Source organism: Mauremys reevesii, linkage group 25, assembly GCF_016161935.1.
Source record: "Mauremys reevesii isolate NIE-2019 linkage group 25, ASM1616193v1, whole genome shotgun sequence".
NCBI classification, from domain to species: Eukaryota; Metazoa; Chordata; order Testudines; family Geoemydidae; genus Mauremys; species Mauremys reevesii.
In genome coordinates, this window is record NC_052647.1 from 24,749 (window position 1) to 45,176 (window position 20,428).

Genomic DNA, 20,428 nt, shown 5'->3' on the forward strand with positions numbered 1-20,428 from the left:
TACATTATCTTCAGCTTAACTATCTGTGTTATAATAGAAGAACGGCTAATTACCTTATGTGAATGAATGTCACTAGTTTACTGTGTATGCACAGGAAATAGAAGATTATCTTCAAAGCAAAGTACAATGGGCCATCTGCATTGGGGGAAGGTCCTTCTGTGACAATTTCTGTGAGGTAGGCTTGTCAGCCTGGTAGAATAGCTATAAAAGAGAAGGCTCGGGCCTGATCCTATCATCTCTAGTCTGCTTAAACATTGAACAGGGACAGTGTAAGCCATAGGACAGAGATATTCCAAATGATTATTTGGAAGAACCTGGAAAATGCCTGGAAAAACTAACAGACTTTACATCTAAGCAGCCTTTGGATTCTGATCTGTTGGGATGATTCCAGAGAGACTTTTACAAATCAGCAGTTTATTCCATCACTGTTGTGATCCTGAACTATGAACATTGAAAGTCACATGTCTGGATATTGATCTTTTAACCCTTTGTAACTCTCTTCTTACTTTTAACAATAAATCTTAGATTTAGTTATTAAGGATTGGCTGACAGTGTGATATTTGGGGAAGACCCAAGATTCACATTGACCTGGGGATAAGCATCTGGTCCTTTATGATCAGTGAACCCCACATATGGTGAATCAGGTTTCCAGTAACCCCTCACTGGTTACTGGACATAGAATATCAGGGTTGGAAAGGACCTCAGGAGGTATCTAGTCCAACCCCTGGCTCAAAGCAGGACCAATCCCCCAGACAGATTTTTACCCCAGTTCCCTAAATGGCCCCCTCAAGGATTGAACTTACAATCTTTGTTTAGCAGACCAATGCTCAAACCACTGGGCTATCCCTCCCCCATCTTCCAAGATGTGGCTGTTTAGATAGGAGCCAAAGTCTGGAATGCCAAAAGGGGACCGTGTTTCGCATCTTGTTAACTAGGGTGGAAGCTCTTTTGTTGTTGACTTGGTGAATCTAATGATAGAATAAGCCATCAGTTTGGGGTTGGTCTCCCTCTACTTCTTGCAGTCTGCCCGCAGTGTGGTCACAGCATTGTTGTGTAAACCTCTCTCTTACGGAAGCAGAGGGATGTTAGTCACCTTCAGATCCCAGCTGCTGTCCTGGAAGAGTTTTTCATGCATTCGCGTTGAGTGTCAGATCTGATGTAAGCAGGGAAGTCAGCTCAAGGAAGAGTACGGCTATACTCACTGTGCTGTGAACTGTCTCTTGATAGGCAGTCAGCAGCTGGGTGCTGGCCTGCAAGGCCCTTTCTCTCTCCCACTCCTTCCCTGAACTGAACCATGTCCTTAGGAGCTGTTGGTAGAGCAGGGGAATGGACAGAGTTAGTACCAGAAAATCCCTCCCAAAAGTTCCTCTTAACCAGGTTTAATTGTCACTAAAATCCCTCTCCAAAGCATCTGACCTCCATGTAGCAAAGGAATTACATGTCTAATGAAAGAGCCCCTTAGATATACAAGTCCCAGGGGCCAGATTCACCTCTGGTGTACTGTAGCTCGATTGAAGCCAAAGGAGTCACATGAGAGATGAATCTGGGCCCGTGTTTGTGATGTCTGCTGTAGACTGTCTGATGGGAGCTGTCTAGCACATTGCATGCTGTTTGATGTCTGCTGCTATGGTCTGTTTCCTGGGCAATTTCTCCCACGATGAGTGGCAAAATGACAGAGAGGAGCATTTCTTTTTATTAATTTGAATAAGAGCAGAGAAGTCCCCCCAGCCCAGCTCCTTTTATAACTTCATTTTTATACTGAAGGTGCATCAAACTCCCCACCCCTCAGCTCTTCATGATATTCTGTTCATGTCTGAAGAACAGGAAGTCTCCTCTGAATGAGTTTCCATACACAGGGCTTAACTCAATATTCATGAGTTCCTCTTAGAAGTGATCAGTTTCAACTGGTTCTCTTGGATTTGGCTACTGCAGTGGTGATTTTCTTGCCGCTCCAAGTAGTGTCAACGACACTGTAAGAACTTGGTCCCAATCCAGCCCTGGCATAAAATGGCATAGCTTCCGTGGATTTCAATGGGGCACATGCCCGTTTATCCCAGGAAGAATTTGGTGCTTTCTCCCTAAAATTCACTCAGTTGCGGAAAATTCCTCCACAACTGAAGCTTGACCCCCTAAATCTCTGACTCTTCCCTGCTGTAACACAAGAAACAATCTCCACCACGGTTCAATGGTCTACTCACTTCAAACATTTCCTGGAACCAGTCTGTGGTTGGTGCTTCCTCCAGCAATGTCTCCATTAGCTTTCCAAGGGCTTCCAAGGACCTCACGTAGGGTGACTGAAACCAGAAGAGAAGGAGTGAGGCTCAGCACAGATCATTTGTGTGTGTGGGCTGGGGAAAGCTAACCATAACCTTGCCAGGGAGGCCATGTGTGACTGCCATCACCCAGTGCCTGCTGGGCAGAAATACAGTGGATGGTGCCAGAGGAGAATTGTCGTCACGTACTTGTATATGCAGAGCATCCTTTGCTGTCTCGCCTTCCTCTTTCATCATCTCCAAGGGAGGAAGGGGAAATAAACTTTTGAAGCACTGATCAAGGAGCTCACGGTTTTCCTCCATGGTCAGAGATGGTTTGAGTTTGCTGGTAGAAGAAAGATAGAGAGAAAAGTCATGCATTAGACTCAGTACCACCTCCAAGTAAAAGAAACGGGTCCAATGATTGGAGATTGTCCCAATCTAGAACCCCAAATGTGAACAACCCTTCACTTTGCACCTCTCTTAAGTATTGGCTCATCTAGAAGTAAAGCTAAAACGTCAAGTCCCCTTTTTAGAGAAACCCACAAGCTTCCTTCCCTCTGCCAGCTAGCCAGACACCTCCCTCCCCATCTGAGCTCTGCTCCATTGTACTACATGCCCCACAACCTCCAATCTTGCGTCTTTCGAGCACAATCACCCAAATGGACACATTCAAATCCTTAAGAATTAAAGTCCTGCTGGGGAGCAGCATGTGAGCCACAGGGCCACCCAGAGGATTCAGGGGGCCTGGGGTCTTCGGCGACGGGGAATTGCCGCCAAAGACCCGGAGCAGAAGAAGCTCCGGGGGCTGGGGCCCCGTGAGAGTTTTCCAGGGCCCCCGGAGTGAAGGACCCCACTCCAGGGGCCCTGAAAAACTCTCATGGGGGCCCCTGTGGGGTCTGGGGCCTGGGAAAAAATGCCCCATTTGCCCCACCAGGAGGCCCTGGTGAGCCAAACCTTGCAGGCATTAAACTGCTCCCAACCTGACACTCATGAATTAACAAATAAGGCATCACAGTGCCAGGAAATATGGCAGAAAATAGCCTACCTCAGATGTTCAATAGCAAGAATTGCCTTGTAGCGAACTGGAGATGCCAGGGAATCCAGTGGTTCGTTTTTAATGAAGTCCTGAAATGCATGAATAGGGACATAAAAAATGGGAAATGGATTTGAAAGGCAGAGAGGCCTTCCTCTCACACCCTGAAACAGGGCCATATGCCAGACCTGGAATAAACAGACACTGTGCCCAGCAGGCTCTCTGCCTCAGAAATGGACCGTAGGGCCATCTGCAGGCTATACAGAGGACAGAAAGAGAACTCAGACACAAGCCATTCCTTCCAGTTACAGCCCACAATATGTCAGCATCCCTGCCAAGCTCAGAGTGGACCCAGCATTCTGGGTACCATGCAGGTAGCTCATGAGACTGCAGTAGTACAGTCACAGCCAATGGATAAAATATCATCTCCCTGGAAAGCCAGTCTCATTACATTACAACAAACTCTCTTGTACTTCAGTCCTCAAAGCTCCTAATCACTCACCAGCATGTAGCCAAGGAGCTCCAGTTTGTATGAGAATTCGAACTCTTGGGAGTCTCTGGTCTCCAAGATGGCACAGCTAATCTCCATGACATTGTGGATGAGGGTTAATTTTAGGTTCATGTCCTACATAATCCAGAAGGAGAAACAAGAGGATGTGGATGAGAAACAGAGAAGAACCAGAGTCCAGACGATAAAGATCAGGAATTAAATCTAGCCCCAGGAAAGGAGAGAGGTGTCCCCAGACCCCAGAAGGTAGAGGACTCTGGATCTGCACCCACCTAGGAAGAAGAGAAAACCCAGGTTCATCAAATAAATCCAGGTCCACTTACACCAGAGCAGCCAGGACTCCTGCTTGATGTAGCAAGGAAACCAAGCTCTGTGCAATTTAAACAAGCAACTTGTGTATAGAAAACGCAAAAGCTGAGGGCAGATTATTTAGAACGTACCTTGTTTACAACAGTGATGCCCAGCACCTGAAAAACAAAATGCAAAACAGCTATTAGCAATGTAGATAGTCCCACATAACACACAACCTCAAAATGTCCTGGCTGGTGACTATGGAGCAGAGAGAAATCACTATTGTTAAATCTTCTAAAAGGCAGGAAAGGTATCCAGAGGGGGTGTTTTCCAGAGGTCAATATCAGGGGCCATCCTCCGTAATATTTGCACTTGTGAACTACTGGAAAATCTCAGTTTGGTTCAACTGTTTTTGGCAAGGCCTAAGTGAGAGTCTCAGTTAGACAAGGCAGAACTGAATGGCAAAGTGACGTGGAGAGGTTGTACTGAGATGAGAGTCAGGACCAGCAGTCAGGCACCTGGGGAAGAGAAATAACGGAGCACACAGACAAACAAGACGACAGATAAGAGGTAAGGGAAGTAGTGAGTCCAAGAAACAGCGTGACAGAAAATCAACTACATACAGGCTAGCACTAGTCCCTCTTGGGTAGTAAAAGATAGAGCTAGATACACATCCATATGAGGGGAGTTAGATTGTTATTCTGAATAGCCTGAGCATCACTGCATCTGAATTACTGTGTAGCTGGAGTCTACAGAATTTCAGAAGAATATAGAAAAACTAGAGAAAATACAAAGAAGAGCAACAAAAATGATACAACATGTGACAGCTCACGCTCCATCCATTACAGTTTTAAATTTGAGTTATGTGACACTTATCACGCAAAAGCTCTTACCTGACAACTGGCTCTGTAATGGAGAAGGATGTTCCCTGTGATGTCTGCCTCTACTCGGGAGAGAAGCTGCTCTTTTGGAGCATGGACAGCCACGCTGCTGTAAATCAGCATCAGGGTGCTGCGAGTCTTGCCTCTTCTCCCATGGTGGTAGTCCTAGTCAATCAGAAAGTTCTTCTGATTCCTTTTGCTTTGGAATTCTCATCTGCTGCTGACCGAGGAATTCCTCACAGCAGCAATAGCAGCTTGCATTTGCAAAGCTCTTTTCAGCCAAAGATCTCAAACCACTTGCAAAAAGTATTTAAGCAATATAATAATGGTGAGGTGTGGAGATATTAGTATCTCCATCATTCCCACTAGGTAGCTCTGACACAGAGAGCCTAAAATGCTGAACCTACAGCAGTGAAGTACACGGGAGCTTAGTCATTGACACTGGTGGGTACAAGATCAGGCGCTAAATGTCTTGCCTAAGGCTGCACAGTGAGTAAATGGCAGAGCCAGCAGTGGAAGCCCAGAGGCCTAGTCTCCTGCTCTAGCCTCTAGATCAGTGGTTTTCAACCAGAGCTACTTGTGTACCCCTGAGGGTCTGCAGAGGTCTTCCAGGGGGTTGATCAACTCATCTAGCTATTTGCCTAGTTTTACAGCAGACTACAAAGAATGCAAGTACAATATTTATATTCCAGTTGATTTATTTTATAATTATATGGTAAAAATGAGAAAATAAGCAATTTTCAGTAATAATGTGCTATGACACTTTTTAATAATTTTATGCCTGATTTTGTAAGCAAATAGTTTTTAAATGAGGTGAAATTTGGGGTACACAAGACAAATCAGACTCCTGAAAGGGGTACACTAATCTGGACAGGTTGAGAACCACTGCTCTAAATCACAGGTTCCATAATTGTCATCCGTAGACCACTGGTGGCCTACCTAAAGCAGGTTGGTTGGCCACATGTTGCTTGCAACACCTCCTCATTTCCAGCTACTAACGGGGATTAAAAAAACCGCTAAAAATATCTTAAATGCTTTTCCATGCAAGCGACTGAGGTAGTTCCCACACATTGTGCATGGGAGGGGCGCTCAAGCCATGAGACATCAGATGATAAAAATCATTTGAGAGAACCCCAGCTCCAGAGTGTGCTCCTCTCTGCTTAACTGCAGGCGTCACGTAGAACGCACACACCGGGGGACAATGCGAGCTGAGCAGAGCAGACACTACCCCGGGGCTGCTGCCCCTGCTATAGAGGGAGAGGAAGTTGGAGAGAAGCCCCTGGCTCCTTTACCTTCAGGCCGCTGATGAGCCCAGAAATCTTCACCTTGCTCATTGCAGCCCCAAACTCCTGAAGTGCATTCAGGGTGAGGTCCAAGTGGCTCTCAGCAGAGAACGCGAGGATGGAAATGATTCCCTGTCACCCAAGAAAAATACTGGTTAGGATCTACCCACAAGTCCATTCCTTTCAGCTGAAGCGGTGTAAAGCGCCAGTCAGGCGTCAGACCCGTGGGCAGCGGGGGCTGAGTGGAACAGCAATGAAGAGGATATGAAGCGAAATGGCATCTGTCCCAGGCCAGCTCAGAGCTGAGCCCCACAGGGAGCATTCAGGGATTACTTGGTAAAGTGGAGAGAAGGACAGAGTCCTCACCTGTCTCTCAGGGGCTTCCATATAATCTGTTGCTGTCAAAAATTTATGAAGCTGGGATTTAATGTGGACCAGGTCCTGACAAACTGCTAAGGACGTTCCTAGTGCCTTATACAGGAAACTCTGAAAGAAAGAGACCGGCACTGAGATACCAGTAACAGAACGTGCCAGTCAGTACAGACCCAGCTCAGCAACACTCAGGAAAGAACAAGATAGCCAAGTCCAAGCACCCATACTGCAGAAACATCCCATCATCTAGCCCAGCCAGAGAACCAACAATGCAGCACAGACAAGCAGCCTGTCCAAGCAAATATTGGAAGGGCAGGGGGGCAAGAGAGCAGGGAACAAGTAAAAACAAATTTTATATGCAGAATAAAATATAAAGTAATGAAGCCTTGAGAGAAGCCTTATGCAGCCCCCAATCAGAATTTCAAGGGAAATTAACTAGAAACTAAGCCTTAACAGAGAACAAACCTTCTCATGGGAGGGGCTGGTATAGCCGGCCATCTGCTGGTTCAACTCAAGGCTTATCTGGCTGCTCCAGGCACTGTCGTCTATCATCGCCAGAGATGTTCTTAGGAACTGAGTGTAAAAGAAGAGTTAAAGCAGATGGTTAATTGCAAAAATTTGGGGGTTGTTGTAGGGTTTGTTTGTTTATTTGTTTGGTGGTTTTTTTTCTTCCTTGTTCTCTCTTGTAAACTTTCCAATATTCAGGTGTCATGGGAAGGTTATTTCCCTATTGAGAACTATAAACATCGACAACCCAGACTTTCTCTGCTGTTGTTCTTTAACCTTTGTCTGATGATTCTTCTCAGTCCCCAAACCCAGATGAAAAGTGAATTGGAGAATGAGATGGAGCCAAGAAATCTGACCATTGAGAAGTGATTTTATAGTGGATGGAGGATGGGCCCAGTAAACTTTGAACAAAGGGCCCTGGACTACGAAGGACCAGAAACCTTCTCTGAAGTGCTATGGACCCTTTATGCCACCTCCTGAGGGTCTCCAGGGTTGTGAGGTACCTCACTACCACCTGCCCTTAGCATGAGGAAGACTTCTCTGTGCTCTGCCAGCCACAGGAAATACAAGCACGCCCTTCTCATCCCATCCAGGTTCCACTGTCCTTCTACAGATAAGCAATTGGTACAGTCCAACCGCCGAACCCTCTCTGCAGCCCCACAATGTCCAGCCCCTGTTCCACTGGACACTCACAGAATTCATAGGTTTGCTACACACCACCTTACCAGTTTCACCTCAGCTTCACTGCTCCATTGCACACACTTAAATACATTTATAGTGAAAACAAGCAGAGTTCAATTGACAAAGATCATAGAGTTGAGAAGCAGCAAGTAAAATTAATGTAAACAAATGGTTACGTAAAAATAAAATCCTAACACACTTCTAGAGCTTGAACTTAGATAACCAAACATTCCCCGTCTCACAAAGGATAGCTCCCCCAAATCTCTCTCCCAGCATGAAACACCCAGACCAAAGGTCATCCTCCATTCATAAGACAAGCCAGCTGGCAGTTCGCCCAATAGGTGAAGGATACCTGGGGCCAGATACCTCTGGACCTCCAGATATAGTTCCACACATCCATTGTCTTCATCTGAAAACAGGGTACCCCCTACTGTTTGCTTGTTTTTCTTGTGTGAAGTCTCCAGAGGAGATTTGATAATCACTTGATTAGAATTTTCCTCTGTTGATTAGCATCCACTGTGAATAATTACTCACAGGCAGATAAGCGTCTCCTGCCTGAAAGAAACTTGTTTATCACTTTCTGGTGACCAGCCCCAACTCACAGACCTTAAAAGCATCAATTTCAGTATACAACCATAACACCTTATATATTACCCATCCAATCACTGTGCAATGATTATGATGAGCTGTGTGGCACAGGTATCCAGTAAAGGCTTTACATGACACCCTTTGATTATATAGAGATCAGATCCAGGGAATCCTGGGAATAAAAGGAGATGTACCAATCTCCTAGAACTGGAAGGGACCTTGAAAGGTCATTGAGTCCAGCCACCTGCCTTCACTAGCAGGACCAATTTTTGCCCCAGATCCCTAAGTGGCCCCCTCAAAGATTGAACTCACAACCCTGGGTTTAGCAGGCCAATGCTCAAACCACTGAGCTATCCCTCCCCACTCCTGTAGCCTAAGTCAGTGGGCACCCAAAGGACCCAGGGTCACACCCTCAACTCCCATTGAAGTCAGTCAGAGGTTAGTAACTCTCAGCACTTTGCTGTTTCAGGCCCGAATTTTGAACAGCCAGGAAATCTCAGAAACCTCACAAGAAAACCTAATCTTATTTGATTTTTTAGCCCAAAGAATTTCAAAGGAGGCTGGATCTGGAATGGGGAACTCTAGAGTGTAATCCAACCCCAAATGGAACTGCAAACTTTCTGGGGCGTATTTGTTACTGGGTCCCTTCCTTTCATTTTCAGCACTTGCCATCAAAATGTTCCTTGTCTGGATTTACACGAGGCTGCAAAGAGCTCTTTCTGAGCAGAAAGGCTTCTCCCTGAGATACAGTCACCAAACCCTGTCTTGTCTCTTCCTTTTGGGGTTTCTCATAGCAAATTTTCTTTTGAGTGGCAAAGAGAAAAAAAGAATCCTTTCGATGTCCCCCAGTGGTGCATTAGCACCATGAGCATGCTGGTTTTCTGGTTAAGTTTTGTGTTGTTCCCAGTGGTAACGCAGAGTTATTTATAACTAGAGCAGGTTGAACAATGGTAAGTCCATTTCACAAAACAAGTGGGATTTTTTGTTTTCTTGATTTTTCAAACGCACACATGAAAAGTGAAAGAAACAAAAATATTTTGCTTTTCAAAATAAAAAATGACCATTATTCAGTTCTTTGTTTTCCCCCTTTCCTTCCCTTTATCCCTCATCCCCAGGCCTTTCCTCCTCTCTTCCACTTTGTGACTGAAAAAGCCAGGGCGGGGGGAAGGAGACAAACAGGAAAGCAAATGAAAAAAAAAACCCAAAAAATCAACTTCAGTTAAAAAAAAACTGGACATTTTCCAGTTGGGTTGGGTTGTTTTGTGTAAAAAAAAAAAAATTGAAAATGTCCCATGAAAATAAAAAAGGCCAGTTTTCACTGAACAAAAGTTGCAAATGAAATGGTTTGACCAGCTCTACTTATCATGAATAGTTTATCATTAATATTTTCCCCAGCTGATACATTTGGAGGGGGGAGGGAGGGCTGTGACAATACAGCTGAAAGCCATCTTGTACCTGAAGCAGCATGTGCTCCCACCGCACGTGGTCCAGGGAATTCTCTGTGTTTCCTATGAAGCAGGAGGCAAAACAATAATGTCAGCTAGGTTAGCAAGAAGAGTCATCCCAGGAATCTCCTTTGCAATCAGTCCTTCGAAAACTCCTGCTCTGCCAAGCTGTAACATACCTGGGCTTTCAAGGCTAAATGGGACCTACGCCAACGTTCTTTGCTGGACCAACAGAAAGTATATTATGTACCCTGCTGGCATTTTTATTCAGGGTCAGTCAACCCACCAGGAGTGAGATGCTGAGCACTCCCAATTCCTTTTGACTTTAATGGGAGCTGAGGGTACTTAGCATCTCAGAAAACTGTTCAGCACATCAGAAGACTGGGTTTAATGGGAATACAAACTTTTCCTGCATAATAAGAGATTCTGGACTTGATCCTAACTTGATGTAAATCGGTGTAGCTTCACTGAAGTCAATGGAATGATACTGATTTACATCAGCTGAGAATCTGGCCCTGTTTCTGAATGTCCAGCTCTAACCTACCCTTCTTTAATGTCGGCACGAGGCAGTACTGGGGACTTTGTACAGCAACAACCACTAGGGAAAATACAGCTCATTTTTAAAATCTTTTTTTGACTATCAAATCCACTTGAACATTGTGGGGTCCGACCTTCATCAGAAACATATCGGGTTTGTGCTCCACGTAGGGTCTGTCATACTCCACAGAGACTACAATGGCACAGCCACGTCATTGGAGCTCTGCTGGCATAACCCCATAGTGTAGACGCAGCCTACACTGACTGAGGAGGTCAATAGATTCATACCACTGTAAAATTGCTGAAAGACATTATTAGGCCCACAATACCTAGAGTCTACATGGGCACCCACTTGGCCAACCTAGCTTTTATGGCTCAGGTTTCCTTACAGAAAGAAAAACTCTGGGTTTTTTAATTGAATCACCCTTGAAAGTAAACATGGGGTTTAATTTTCAGAAACATTCAGTTTGCAAAATCAGACTATATATGGGACCCCAAAATATTGCACTAACCTCCAGCTTCACGTGTAATTCACCTTCCCAAACATTAACCTAGCAAAGGTGTGGGGGGAAGTGCTGTAAAATTTCCATTCAGCTGAAACCTTCCTGGCCTGATTCTGCCCGGATTGAATTGGCTTCAGTGGTTTAACTCTAGATTTACCCCAGTGGTTCAGAGTTATCCAGATGAAGGAAAAGTGAGGGCCTAGAAGCCCAATTTCAATTCCCCGCTCTTCCCACATACTGCAACAGGAATGGCACAACACATGTCGATACGAAGCTGCATTTTCTGGCTTCCCTTCTATGCTCCATGGACCGCACTCCTCCTAACTAGCACTTTACCTTCAATGTACTGCAGCAGAGATGGGATCTTTACTCCCCACATCTCACCCACTGCTACATGGATATTTTGGTGCAGGGCCTGTAGTAACTGCAAGGCAGCACATCCGTGTCCTTCTCCTGCATAAGGGGACGAGGCCACTACCTGTCAGCGAGAGAGAAAGAACAGGCTAAGTTTGGTCAGCACAATACCAGTGTGTTCCTGAAGGAGGGAATAGTTCAGACTCTCTCATTGTGGAGACCATACAATAGAGTTGTTGATTCTACTGCAGTGCCTTCCTGAAGAAGAAAGCATTCTAGCTAGTACGAAGATACCGAACAGTGCGTCTCAGGAGAGGGCAGAGACAGAGACATCCAATCATACACATTCCTCAGCCTGTCTACAAGCATCTAGCTAGAAAACCCATTTTTATAGTTAACTGTCCCACTTCACATTCCGCAGAAAACCTAGTCTCATGGTCTACTCACCAGGAGTCGTGCCAGCAGCCCCTGGGGTGTAGGGAGTCTCACTAGGGAAAGAAAGAGAATATCATGAATTCTGCCAGACTTTCAGAGAGTCCTGCTGATGTTATTCACCTAGCCATTTTCAACGTGCCCACCAATGTTGAATGCAGCTGATCATAATTTGCATTTCCATAGTGCTATCAGTCTGAGCTTCTCAAAATGCTTTGCAGCCATGAATGAATTCCATCTCACAGCACCTCTATGAGGTTGGCATTAATTACTCCTTCATTTCACAAGTGGGGAAGCTGAGGGAGAAAGATCAGGTGATTTCCCCAAGGTCACATCAGAATTTTGGTGGCAAGCTGGGAACAGAACCCACATTTCCTAGCTCCCTCCCATGGCCATGTTGTAATCACAAGACCATCCCTCATTTTAGCCTTCTCATTGCAGATGAGAGAACTGGAGCAGACTGAACCTGTTCATTGCGTAGTGTGCCTGGAGAGAGTAAATGAAAGAGTTTCTGTTATAAACCTGGTCCACCGTAGTTGAGGCAAGCAGCTTCTTCTCCTTCCTGCTGCTTTTTCTCAGCCAGCTCCCTAAGGCATCTGCAGAGAGGCTTCAAAGTACCAGTGTACTGAGCTGGCACCACATATTCCAGAAGCCTTGGCCATAACACCTGCAGAGAAGAGCGAGACGACTGTTCAGTATGCAGCTATTTCCATCCCCCCACCTCCAGTATCCTGCTGTCAGAATCCCCCCTCTCATGTAGCTTCTCCTTTTATTCATCACTGACCCTTCCCTTACCTATCACCTCATCTCTCTCTCCCCATCATCTCACTCCACCTGTCCAATGCCCCCTCACTCTGTCTTTTGTGAGCAATTTGGCTCTCACCCAGAGATGAATCCTCTTTCCCTGCATTAGGGCATTATGGAGCTATTTAGATGGCACCATCAACTCACCCAGAACTTTACAGACCTATATAAGGCACAGTCCCAGCCCCAGCATTTGTTCAAATCCAGGATCACCAAATCTAAATGTCAGAAGTATTCATGGGGGACCTAAGGGGCAGTTGCACTCAGACAGTGGAAAGAATGAAGAGAAGATCTCTGCAACATGATTCCTTCCAGTTCAGTTGCTTTCTATCTTTTCTCTAATGTGAACCACTTACTCTGTGATGAAGGGGTCACATCCCTGACATGAATTTGACATGCTGTTCCTCCATTATGCTGATTGTGCAAAAAGCTTCCTTGTGGGGAGGTACAAGGAAGGTAAGGAAGAACGTCCCTATTTCAAGAAGCAGTAGCAACAGGTCACTTACTTGGGTCATTCCAGTGACTGAAGTGTCCAGACATTGCAGGATGTCAGTGCACAGGGTTTGGATAGTGTTTTCTTCTGGAATAGCCTGGGTGAGAAGTGTGGTACCCTGCTGTGAGACAGCTCTATAGAACTTATTAGCTAGTAGCAAGACACTGGCTAGAGAATCAGTGTCCTTCTCTTACAAAGCCATCTTGAACATTGACCTATGCCTGCTTTTATATTGCACTGGAAGTGCACAAACATCTGAAGGGAAGAGAATAATGGAAACTCCTAACTGGTGGGTCAGATCCCAGGCTTAGGAAAACCCTAAAGTGAAGGGAATGATTCACTGAACACAAAAGAGTTTCCCCAACAGGGTTAATTTTCTTTAAATTTGAAAAACTGTTTCATCTTTTTATCTCTGAGGAAAAACATTCAGACTCTGCCCTGTGGAAATCAATATGCAGAACCAGGGGGATCCACTCTGTTTGTTCTGATGCCCCAACCAGCTTGGTCATTCTGGGTGTAGTGAGTGTGATTCTATCAACGGGCCTAATTCTGCTCTTACTTACACCGGACTAAATATTGATTGACTCTACTGATTTCAGTGTAAAGGAGAGCAAAACTGGCCCGAGGAGAAAAAGCAGCCTTCCTTAAGATGGGGGTGTGTGTGTGCACACGCGCGTGTGTGTGTGTGAAAAAAAGGCCCTTGGAGAGTATTGCCACAAGCTCCAACTTTGTAGAAAAGGGGCCAGGCAGAGCTAAGATCTTCAACAACTTACTGTAAAGTTGAACTGTTTCTGTTAATACAGATCATGGAGCACAAAGTGTCTGGAGCCTCTGGCTGTGTCCATGGATAGAAATACGGATTGAAGATATTTTTAAACTAGTACATGTAGATTAGAGCGTGTAGTGAGGGAAATATGCAGCAAGCTTTCCCAGGCTCCTGACAGTCTGTGATGCAACCGGCATAACCTCGGTGTTTTGCTGATAGTTTATGTTTGCTTCAACAGCCACAGAATTGGGCGTCATTATGTTCTCTGGAGAGTCTATTGAACACAAAGAGATGTGCTTCCTTGTACAAGAACATTTCACTGGAAAATGGTGTTTTCAGAATTTTCAATGACTCATCAGAGGGTTGAGGAACCTAGATGACTCTGTTAGATGTAAATACCCAGTGTGAGAGTCTGATCTGTTACACTAGTATAAATCCAGAGTAACGCCACTAAAGTCAGTGGAGTTACCTTGACTTTACACCAATATAACTGATCAGATTCTGGCTCTAATCCTTCAGTCCAATTGTCCTTGAGTCAAAACTCCCACTGAAGGCAAGGGGAGCAGTCAGCATACAAGAATGGTAGGACCGAGTCTTAAGTGTTAAGAACTCTTCTTACCAGTTTGCTGGTGGACACACTGAACTCCCTGAAAACATGTGCTACCATATCCCATGCTGCACAGTTCTCCACACTTTCTGAGCTGAGCAGCCTCCGGATGAAATGAAGAACTGCCTTCCTCACCTGCAAGGGTAGAGATGACACACATGAGTTATTGTTATCCCTTCTGCCTGAAATAGGAGATAGGATATGAGAGTCCTTATGCTTTTGATTTGATCTCCTTGGCTTATAAACATGGATCTATTTAACACAGGCAGGAGAATGACATGCCTTCTCTAGTCTGCAGTCTCTCCTCTGGATCTGAATGAAAGCTCCACCCAGATGTCCATTCATCCCATATCATTGAAAAAAATTGAAATATTTCACTGTTCCACACACAATCTTACCGTAGCATTCTGATCACTGAAAGTGGATTTCACTGCCTTCACAATCAGAAACTTTTTCGGTCTTGTCTCGGGCACTGAAAGATAAGGAGAGGTGTACAGTACTTCTTTGTTCCACACACTCACTTTCCACATTGGAATGAATCCCGGATTTCAAAAGGCCCTATTTAAGAATAGTCCCAAGCTTCTCTCATACACAGAATCAATGGGGAAAACATAGGACCAGACTCTGGTCTCAGCTACACTAGTGTAAATCTAAAGTAATTCCAGTTCTATAAATAGTGCCATCATGCTGCCATGATGGAAATAGTGTAAAAGAATTAGATAGACTGAAGTCAATCTGTGTTTACACAGTATAACAGAACTCAGAATCTAGTCTATAGTGTCTAATACTAACGATTATCGAGTCAGGGGTATTATTTTATTTTTGATTATTGTTAATGTGCATTAGCCCCAAGTCAACTTCTGTATCTGAAGTTGAAAAATATCTTGGGCTGCATTCAGCACTTAGTTGAACCTGTTGATTTCTGTGTGGCCATAGGGGGCTAACTTAGGGCAGCATTTTGCCCCTTAGCGGATATCCAGACCACTGGTGACTGTGTGTTATAGAGATTCTGTGCCCCATTTGCAGAGGTGATGAGTCTGTTACAGCCCTGCCAGGCCTACAAAGCCTTGGTTCTTTAGCTCAATCTATAGTAGCTCATGCTTTTAGCTCTGGATCAGGGCTGGCTTTAGGCCGATTCCCCTGATTCTCCCGAATCAGGCCCCGTGCCTGACAGGACCCATAACAGGACCCCGCGCTCAGTGGCTTTTTAAATTTTTACTCACCCGGCAGCGCTATGGGTCTTCGGCGGCACTTCAGGGCGGGTCCTTCACTCGCTCCGGGTCTTCGGCAGCACGTGAAGGACCCGCTGCTGAAGTTCCACAGAAGACTCAGAACGAGTGAAGGACCCGCCGCCGAAGTGCAGCCGAAGTCTCAGGGCACCGCCCGGTGAGTACAAGCCCCACAAATCAGGCCCCGCACTTCCTAAAGCCAGCCCTGCCCTGGACGTCCCCAACTCAACCCTCAGCATGTCGGCCAAGAGGGCAGCTGGCACAGTTGCTCCTGTTTTACTTACAGTCAGCATCAACAATAGCTCTGAGCAGCTTCAGAGAGGTCACACGAACAGCCTCATTCTTAATCTTCAGCTGTGAGTACAGAAAGGCTATCAGATCCTCTGGAGAAGAACGGGCTGCAAGGAAAGAAATCACGTTCTCGCTGATGACAGAACTCTTACTGTTACCATACCTTACAAAGGTAAGGAAGTTACAAGGAAACTACTGTGTAACTCAGAGTCTCTTCCCCTTACCTAGTTGAACTATACAATGGACCAGCTCTGTGTGATTTTCCATGCTGAGCAGCCTAGCTTGAGAACAGAGCTGTGGGAAGAAGGGAAATGGTCAAAGAAAAACTAATCAGAAGCAATTGAAAAGAAAATGTTCAATTAATTTCTAAGCTTCCACTTCCTACTTGTCCAACTAGAGGTCTCAACCCCAGGTGGATGGTACTGAATACACAGCAAGAATCAAACACAATGTCCAATACATTAGACGGGAGAAGCTGAAGTGTTTTGAACAGCAGAGCTCATCGAATCAAGACACAGCCACAGTGTTTACTGTACAACTCTGACTCCCCCTGATAATCGGCTTATGGTGAAATTGCTTTACAAACTGAGCTGGATATTAGCTAAGAAAGTGAGACCACTACCTGCTTACTCTTGAGCCTGCAGAAATCAGTAAGGCATGAGGCGGTCCCCAGGCTCTGCACTATCATTTCATAGATTTTGATTGTTAATATGCTTCAGATCTGCTGTGCCTAAGCTCAAGGGATCCAAGCAAAACCACCCCTCACCTGGTTATGCAGAGCACTGCAGATGGCTTGAAACTTCCCGTCAGGGAGAGGGATCTTATATTCACCAGAGACCTCCAAGAGCTGGCTCAGACTCTGCAACAGAGGGTGAAAGTCAGATGGTGGCACACACAAGAGCAATATGTAGTGACTGAAGCAGATTCAGGGGATTCGTGGATTCCAAGGCCGGAACGGATTATTGCCATCATCTAGTCTGTCCTCCGGTATAATACAGGCCACAGACCTTGCCCAGAATAATTCCCAGAGCAGAGCTTTTAGAAAAACATCCCAATCTCGATTTAAAAACTGTCAGTGAGGGAGAATCTGCCTCGGCCCTTGGTAAATGGTTCTAATGGTCAATTATCTCACCATTAAAAATGGACGCTGTATTTCCAGTCTGAATGTGTCTTGCTTCAGTTTCTAGCCATTGGATCAAGTTACCCCTTTCTCTGCTAGACTGAAGAGCCCGTTATAAAACATGACTCCCTCATGTAAGATATTATAGACTGTCATGGAGTCACCCTGTCACAGGATAGGTCCACCCCGTCAGGTGGTACCAGGTTGTGGAGGAAATGAAGTAGATCTCGGGCGGCCCAGCTGGCCTAGTCTCCCTAGCCACCGCAGCAGTCCTGACTCCTAGGCAGCATAGCCTAATGGTTGGGATCAGCGCAGCAGCCCTTCAGTGAGGGTCCACGGCCAAACAGCCTGAGTCTGTAGGGCTCCCCTTCTAGGTATGGCAGTGCGTCCTAGTGGCCAAAGTCAATGGAACCACCCTTGGCAGCAGAGCAATGCGGCCTAGTGGCCAGAGTCATTAGAACCACCTTTTGCAGCAGGGAAGTGTTGCCTAGTGGCCAGCCCTTCTCCATTGGGTCCTACGTATTCCACAGGTCCCAGCCCAAGGCCCAGTCTTGCTGCAGAGGTATCTGCCACCAAATCAGCGGGGATCCTTCGAAAACATGCCAAGTCAAAGCCCGGTGCCTCAACTGGATCAGTGCTTAGTCTACCTAGGCTACTTTCCACTCAGGGATTCTGTGGTCTCTCCTCCATCTCTGGCATTGGGCGGTTGGGGGTCGGTTGCAGCCACAGTCTGGCTGGCCTCTGAATCCTGGAGCACTGGCAGTCTCTCTGCAGGAGCCTGCAATGTACCCAGGGCCGGCGCTTCCATTTAGGCGAGCTAGGCAGTCGCCTAGGGCGCCAGGATTTGCGGGGGGGCGGGGGCGGCATTTTGCCAGAAGGGCGACAGGCGGCTCTGGTGGACCTCCCGTAGGTGTGCCTGCGGCAGGTCCACTGGAGCCGCGGGACGGACCCTCCGCAGGAACGCCTGCGGGAGGTCCACCGAAGCCGCGGGACCGGCAGTGAAATGGGTAGAGCCGGCCCTGCGCCTAGGGCACCAAAAACCCTGGCACCGCTCCTGAATGCACCTCTGCTCTCTTCGGCAGCCAGCCCAGACTGAGCTGAGTGGCTCTCTTTTATATCCTAGTTCCAGCCGAAGCATGCCCAGCAGAGATGAGGGGCCATGGCCTCCTTGACCCATAAAGTATGATTAACCCATGTTGAACCAATGTAGGGTAGGTAAACCAAATCATGCACCCTTTTACTTTCTGTTTGTTAAACTAAATAGTTTGAGTTCCTTGATTCTACCACTGTAAGGCATGTTTTCTAATCCTTTAATCACTGTGGCTCTTCTGTCAATCTCCTCTCCAATTTATCAACACCCTTTTTGAGTTGTGGGCACTAGAACTGGACACTGTATTCCAACAGTAGCCACACAAGTGCCAGATTTAGAGGTAAAATAACCACTGAACTCCTCCTTGAGATTCCCCTTTTTATGCTTTTCAGATTTTTTGGCCACAGCATGAGCTCGTGTTCAGCTGATTATTCATCATGATCCCCACAATCTTTTTCAGAGTCACTGCTTCCCAGGACAGCATCCCCCATCATGTATGTATGGCCTAAATTCTTTGTACCTAGATGCTCACATTTACATTCAGCCATATTTAAATGCACCTTTGTTTGCACCAGTTTACCAAGTGATCTAGATCTCTCTGAATCTGTCCTCTCCATTTTTTACCACTTCCCAATTTTTATCTCATCTGCCAACTTTATCAGAGATGTTTTTATGTCCTTTGCCAGGTTATTGATAAAAAAAGGTGAAAATCAAATTCCTTCCTGCATCTAAACACTTTTCTCCTTTGCTGCTTCAAGCTTCCAGAATGTCTCTGATGCCATCTACAGATTTTACTATATTGAAGCAGTTCTGTAGTGCCCTGATGCTATCAAACAAGTCCATGATGTGTTGGTTCCCTCCAAATCATGGGTATTTCAACCCCAAAAGTGACCACATACTCTGTACCAGAAAGCTTCAACCAACAGAGATGGTGAGTAAATATCACTACCAAGAAGTTATAGCTGTCTCCTGAGTTCATTTACAACTGTGTAGCCCCACTGAAGACAGAATATGGCCCCTTAATTCTTGCTCATGTGGTACTCAGGGTAGATGAAATAGAGAGAGAAGGGGAGTGAGACAATATCTTTAATTAGATTATCTCACCCACCTTGGCGCTCTAATATCTTGGGACCAACATGGCTACAACAGCACTGCCTAGAACGGGAGATGAAATAGACAGGCAATGCTTTTAGATCCATCTAGTTACATAATCCAAAGCAATCATCCTCAAGCCTCCTTAGTATTAATTTTCAACCATTGACCATTGGCTTCGTACTGACCAGAGACAACATATGGCAGCCCCTGCTCTGAGGAGCTTATGAACTAAAAGAGACACGCAGAGTTGACAGGATGTACTGGGAAATCACAAGGAGGGAGGATCTTGTTGGGGAGGGGGACAGGTGTTTTGTTTTTTTTAATCTCCTTATCATCCTCCCCAGGAAACAGAGGATGCTTTTCATAAGAGGCATTTACCTACAAATCTCGTTGCCTGGGTCACCATGTATATAAACCCAGAACTCGTGTGGATATTTATTTTCTAAAAAGTCACTGTCTCAACCAGGAAACCCCACTGGCAGCAAATTCCTCATGCAGTTCATACATGCAGACACAGACAGTTACCTTAAAGACTGGTACCTCACCTTGGTGACGTGAAAAACATCTGTATTCTCCTTATATTGCTCAAGGAGCCATGAGATCTGTTCAAATATCTGATCTTGATATTCCTCTTTGTGTAGCAGGAGGCTCATCATGGGACCAAGGGCTTTGATGATAGCCTGCTTGTGCTGCATAGATGAGACACAGAATTTATGTTCCTACTAATTCATTCAGTATCATCCAATGGGCACACCTTTTCTACTTCTAATGCCTGCAACTTCCCTTGTTCCACTGTAGGAATGGGCCTATCTCAATATTTCCTGGTAAAGAACCGGGACTCGTAGGGCTGGTTTCAGGATTATATCCTAATGCACCTCTCAACTATACCAGGTAAAATATTCCCCAGATTAGTATGCATTCTAGGCCAACTCATCCCTGCTGGAACTCCACTGGGGCTGAATGGAGGAATTAATTTAGGCCACTATCCCATGTTTATCTGCACGTTAGGTGCATAAAACTAGAATCCATGTACACTGCGTACAGACAGAATTTCCGTGATGTGGTGACATTATAAATGTTTGGGTTTTAGATGTTTTACATGACACTCTGTTCCATCCAAAAGGACCTACCATTAAATGCCATCATCACAATGAGTGTCAGACACAGAATTTAATGTTACAATTTCTGCTAAAGGTTTAGAGAACCAGCAATTCTCACCTCCAGCTCCTCACAGGTCAGCCAGTTGCTGGTCACATGAGAGTA

General features: G+C 45.6%; 1 protein-coding gene across 1 annotated transcript; it reads right to left on the reverse strand.

Moving 5' to 3' along the window:
• Nucleotides 1-3,296: 3,296 nt before the first annotated feature.
• LOC120391204 (maestro heat-like repeat-containing protein family member 2B) lies at nucleotides 3,297-5,129 on the reverse strand. Its single transcript, XM_039514678.1, has 4 exons — nucleotides 4,981-5,129; nucleotides 4,237-4,263; nucleotides 3,791-3,913; nucleotides 3,297-3,380 (listed from the first exon to the last, which is right to left on the reverse strand). Exons 1-4 carry the CDS (start codon nucleotides 5,089-5,091, stop codon nucleotides 3,297-3,299), a joined length of 345 nt encoding a protein of 114 aa, XP_039370612.1. The 5' UTR covers nucleotides 5,092-5,129.
• Between the last annotated feature and the right edge of the window lie 15,299 nt (nucleotides 5,130-20,428).

Excerpts from the sequence above, each read along its gene's own strand:
- LOC120391204 (XM_039514678.1), bottom strand. The coding sequence starts at position 5,091 with ATGCTGATTTACAGCAGCGTGGCTGTCCATGCTCCAAAAGAGCAGCTT. Across the intron at positions 4,264-4,980 it reads ATTACAGAGCCAGTTGTCAG|GTGCTGGGCATCACTGTTGT; the intron begins GTAAGAGCTTTT and ends TTTGTTTTTCAG. Across the intron at positions 3,914-4,236 it reads GCATCACTGTTGTAAACAAG|GACATGAACCTAAAATTAAC; the intron begins GTACGTTCTAAA and ends TGGATTATGTAG.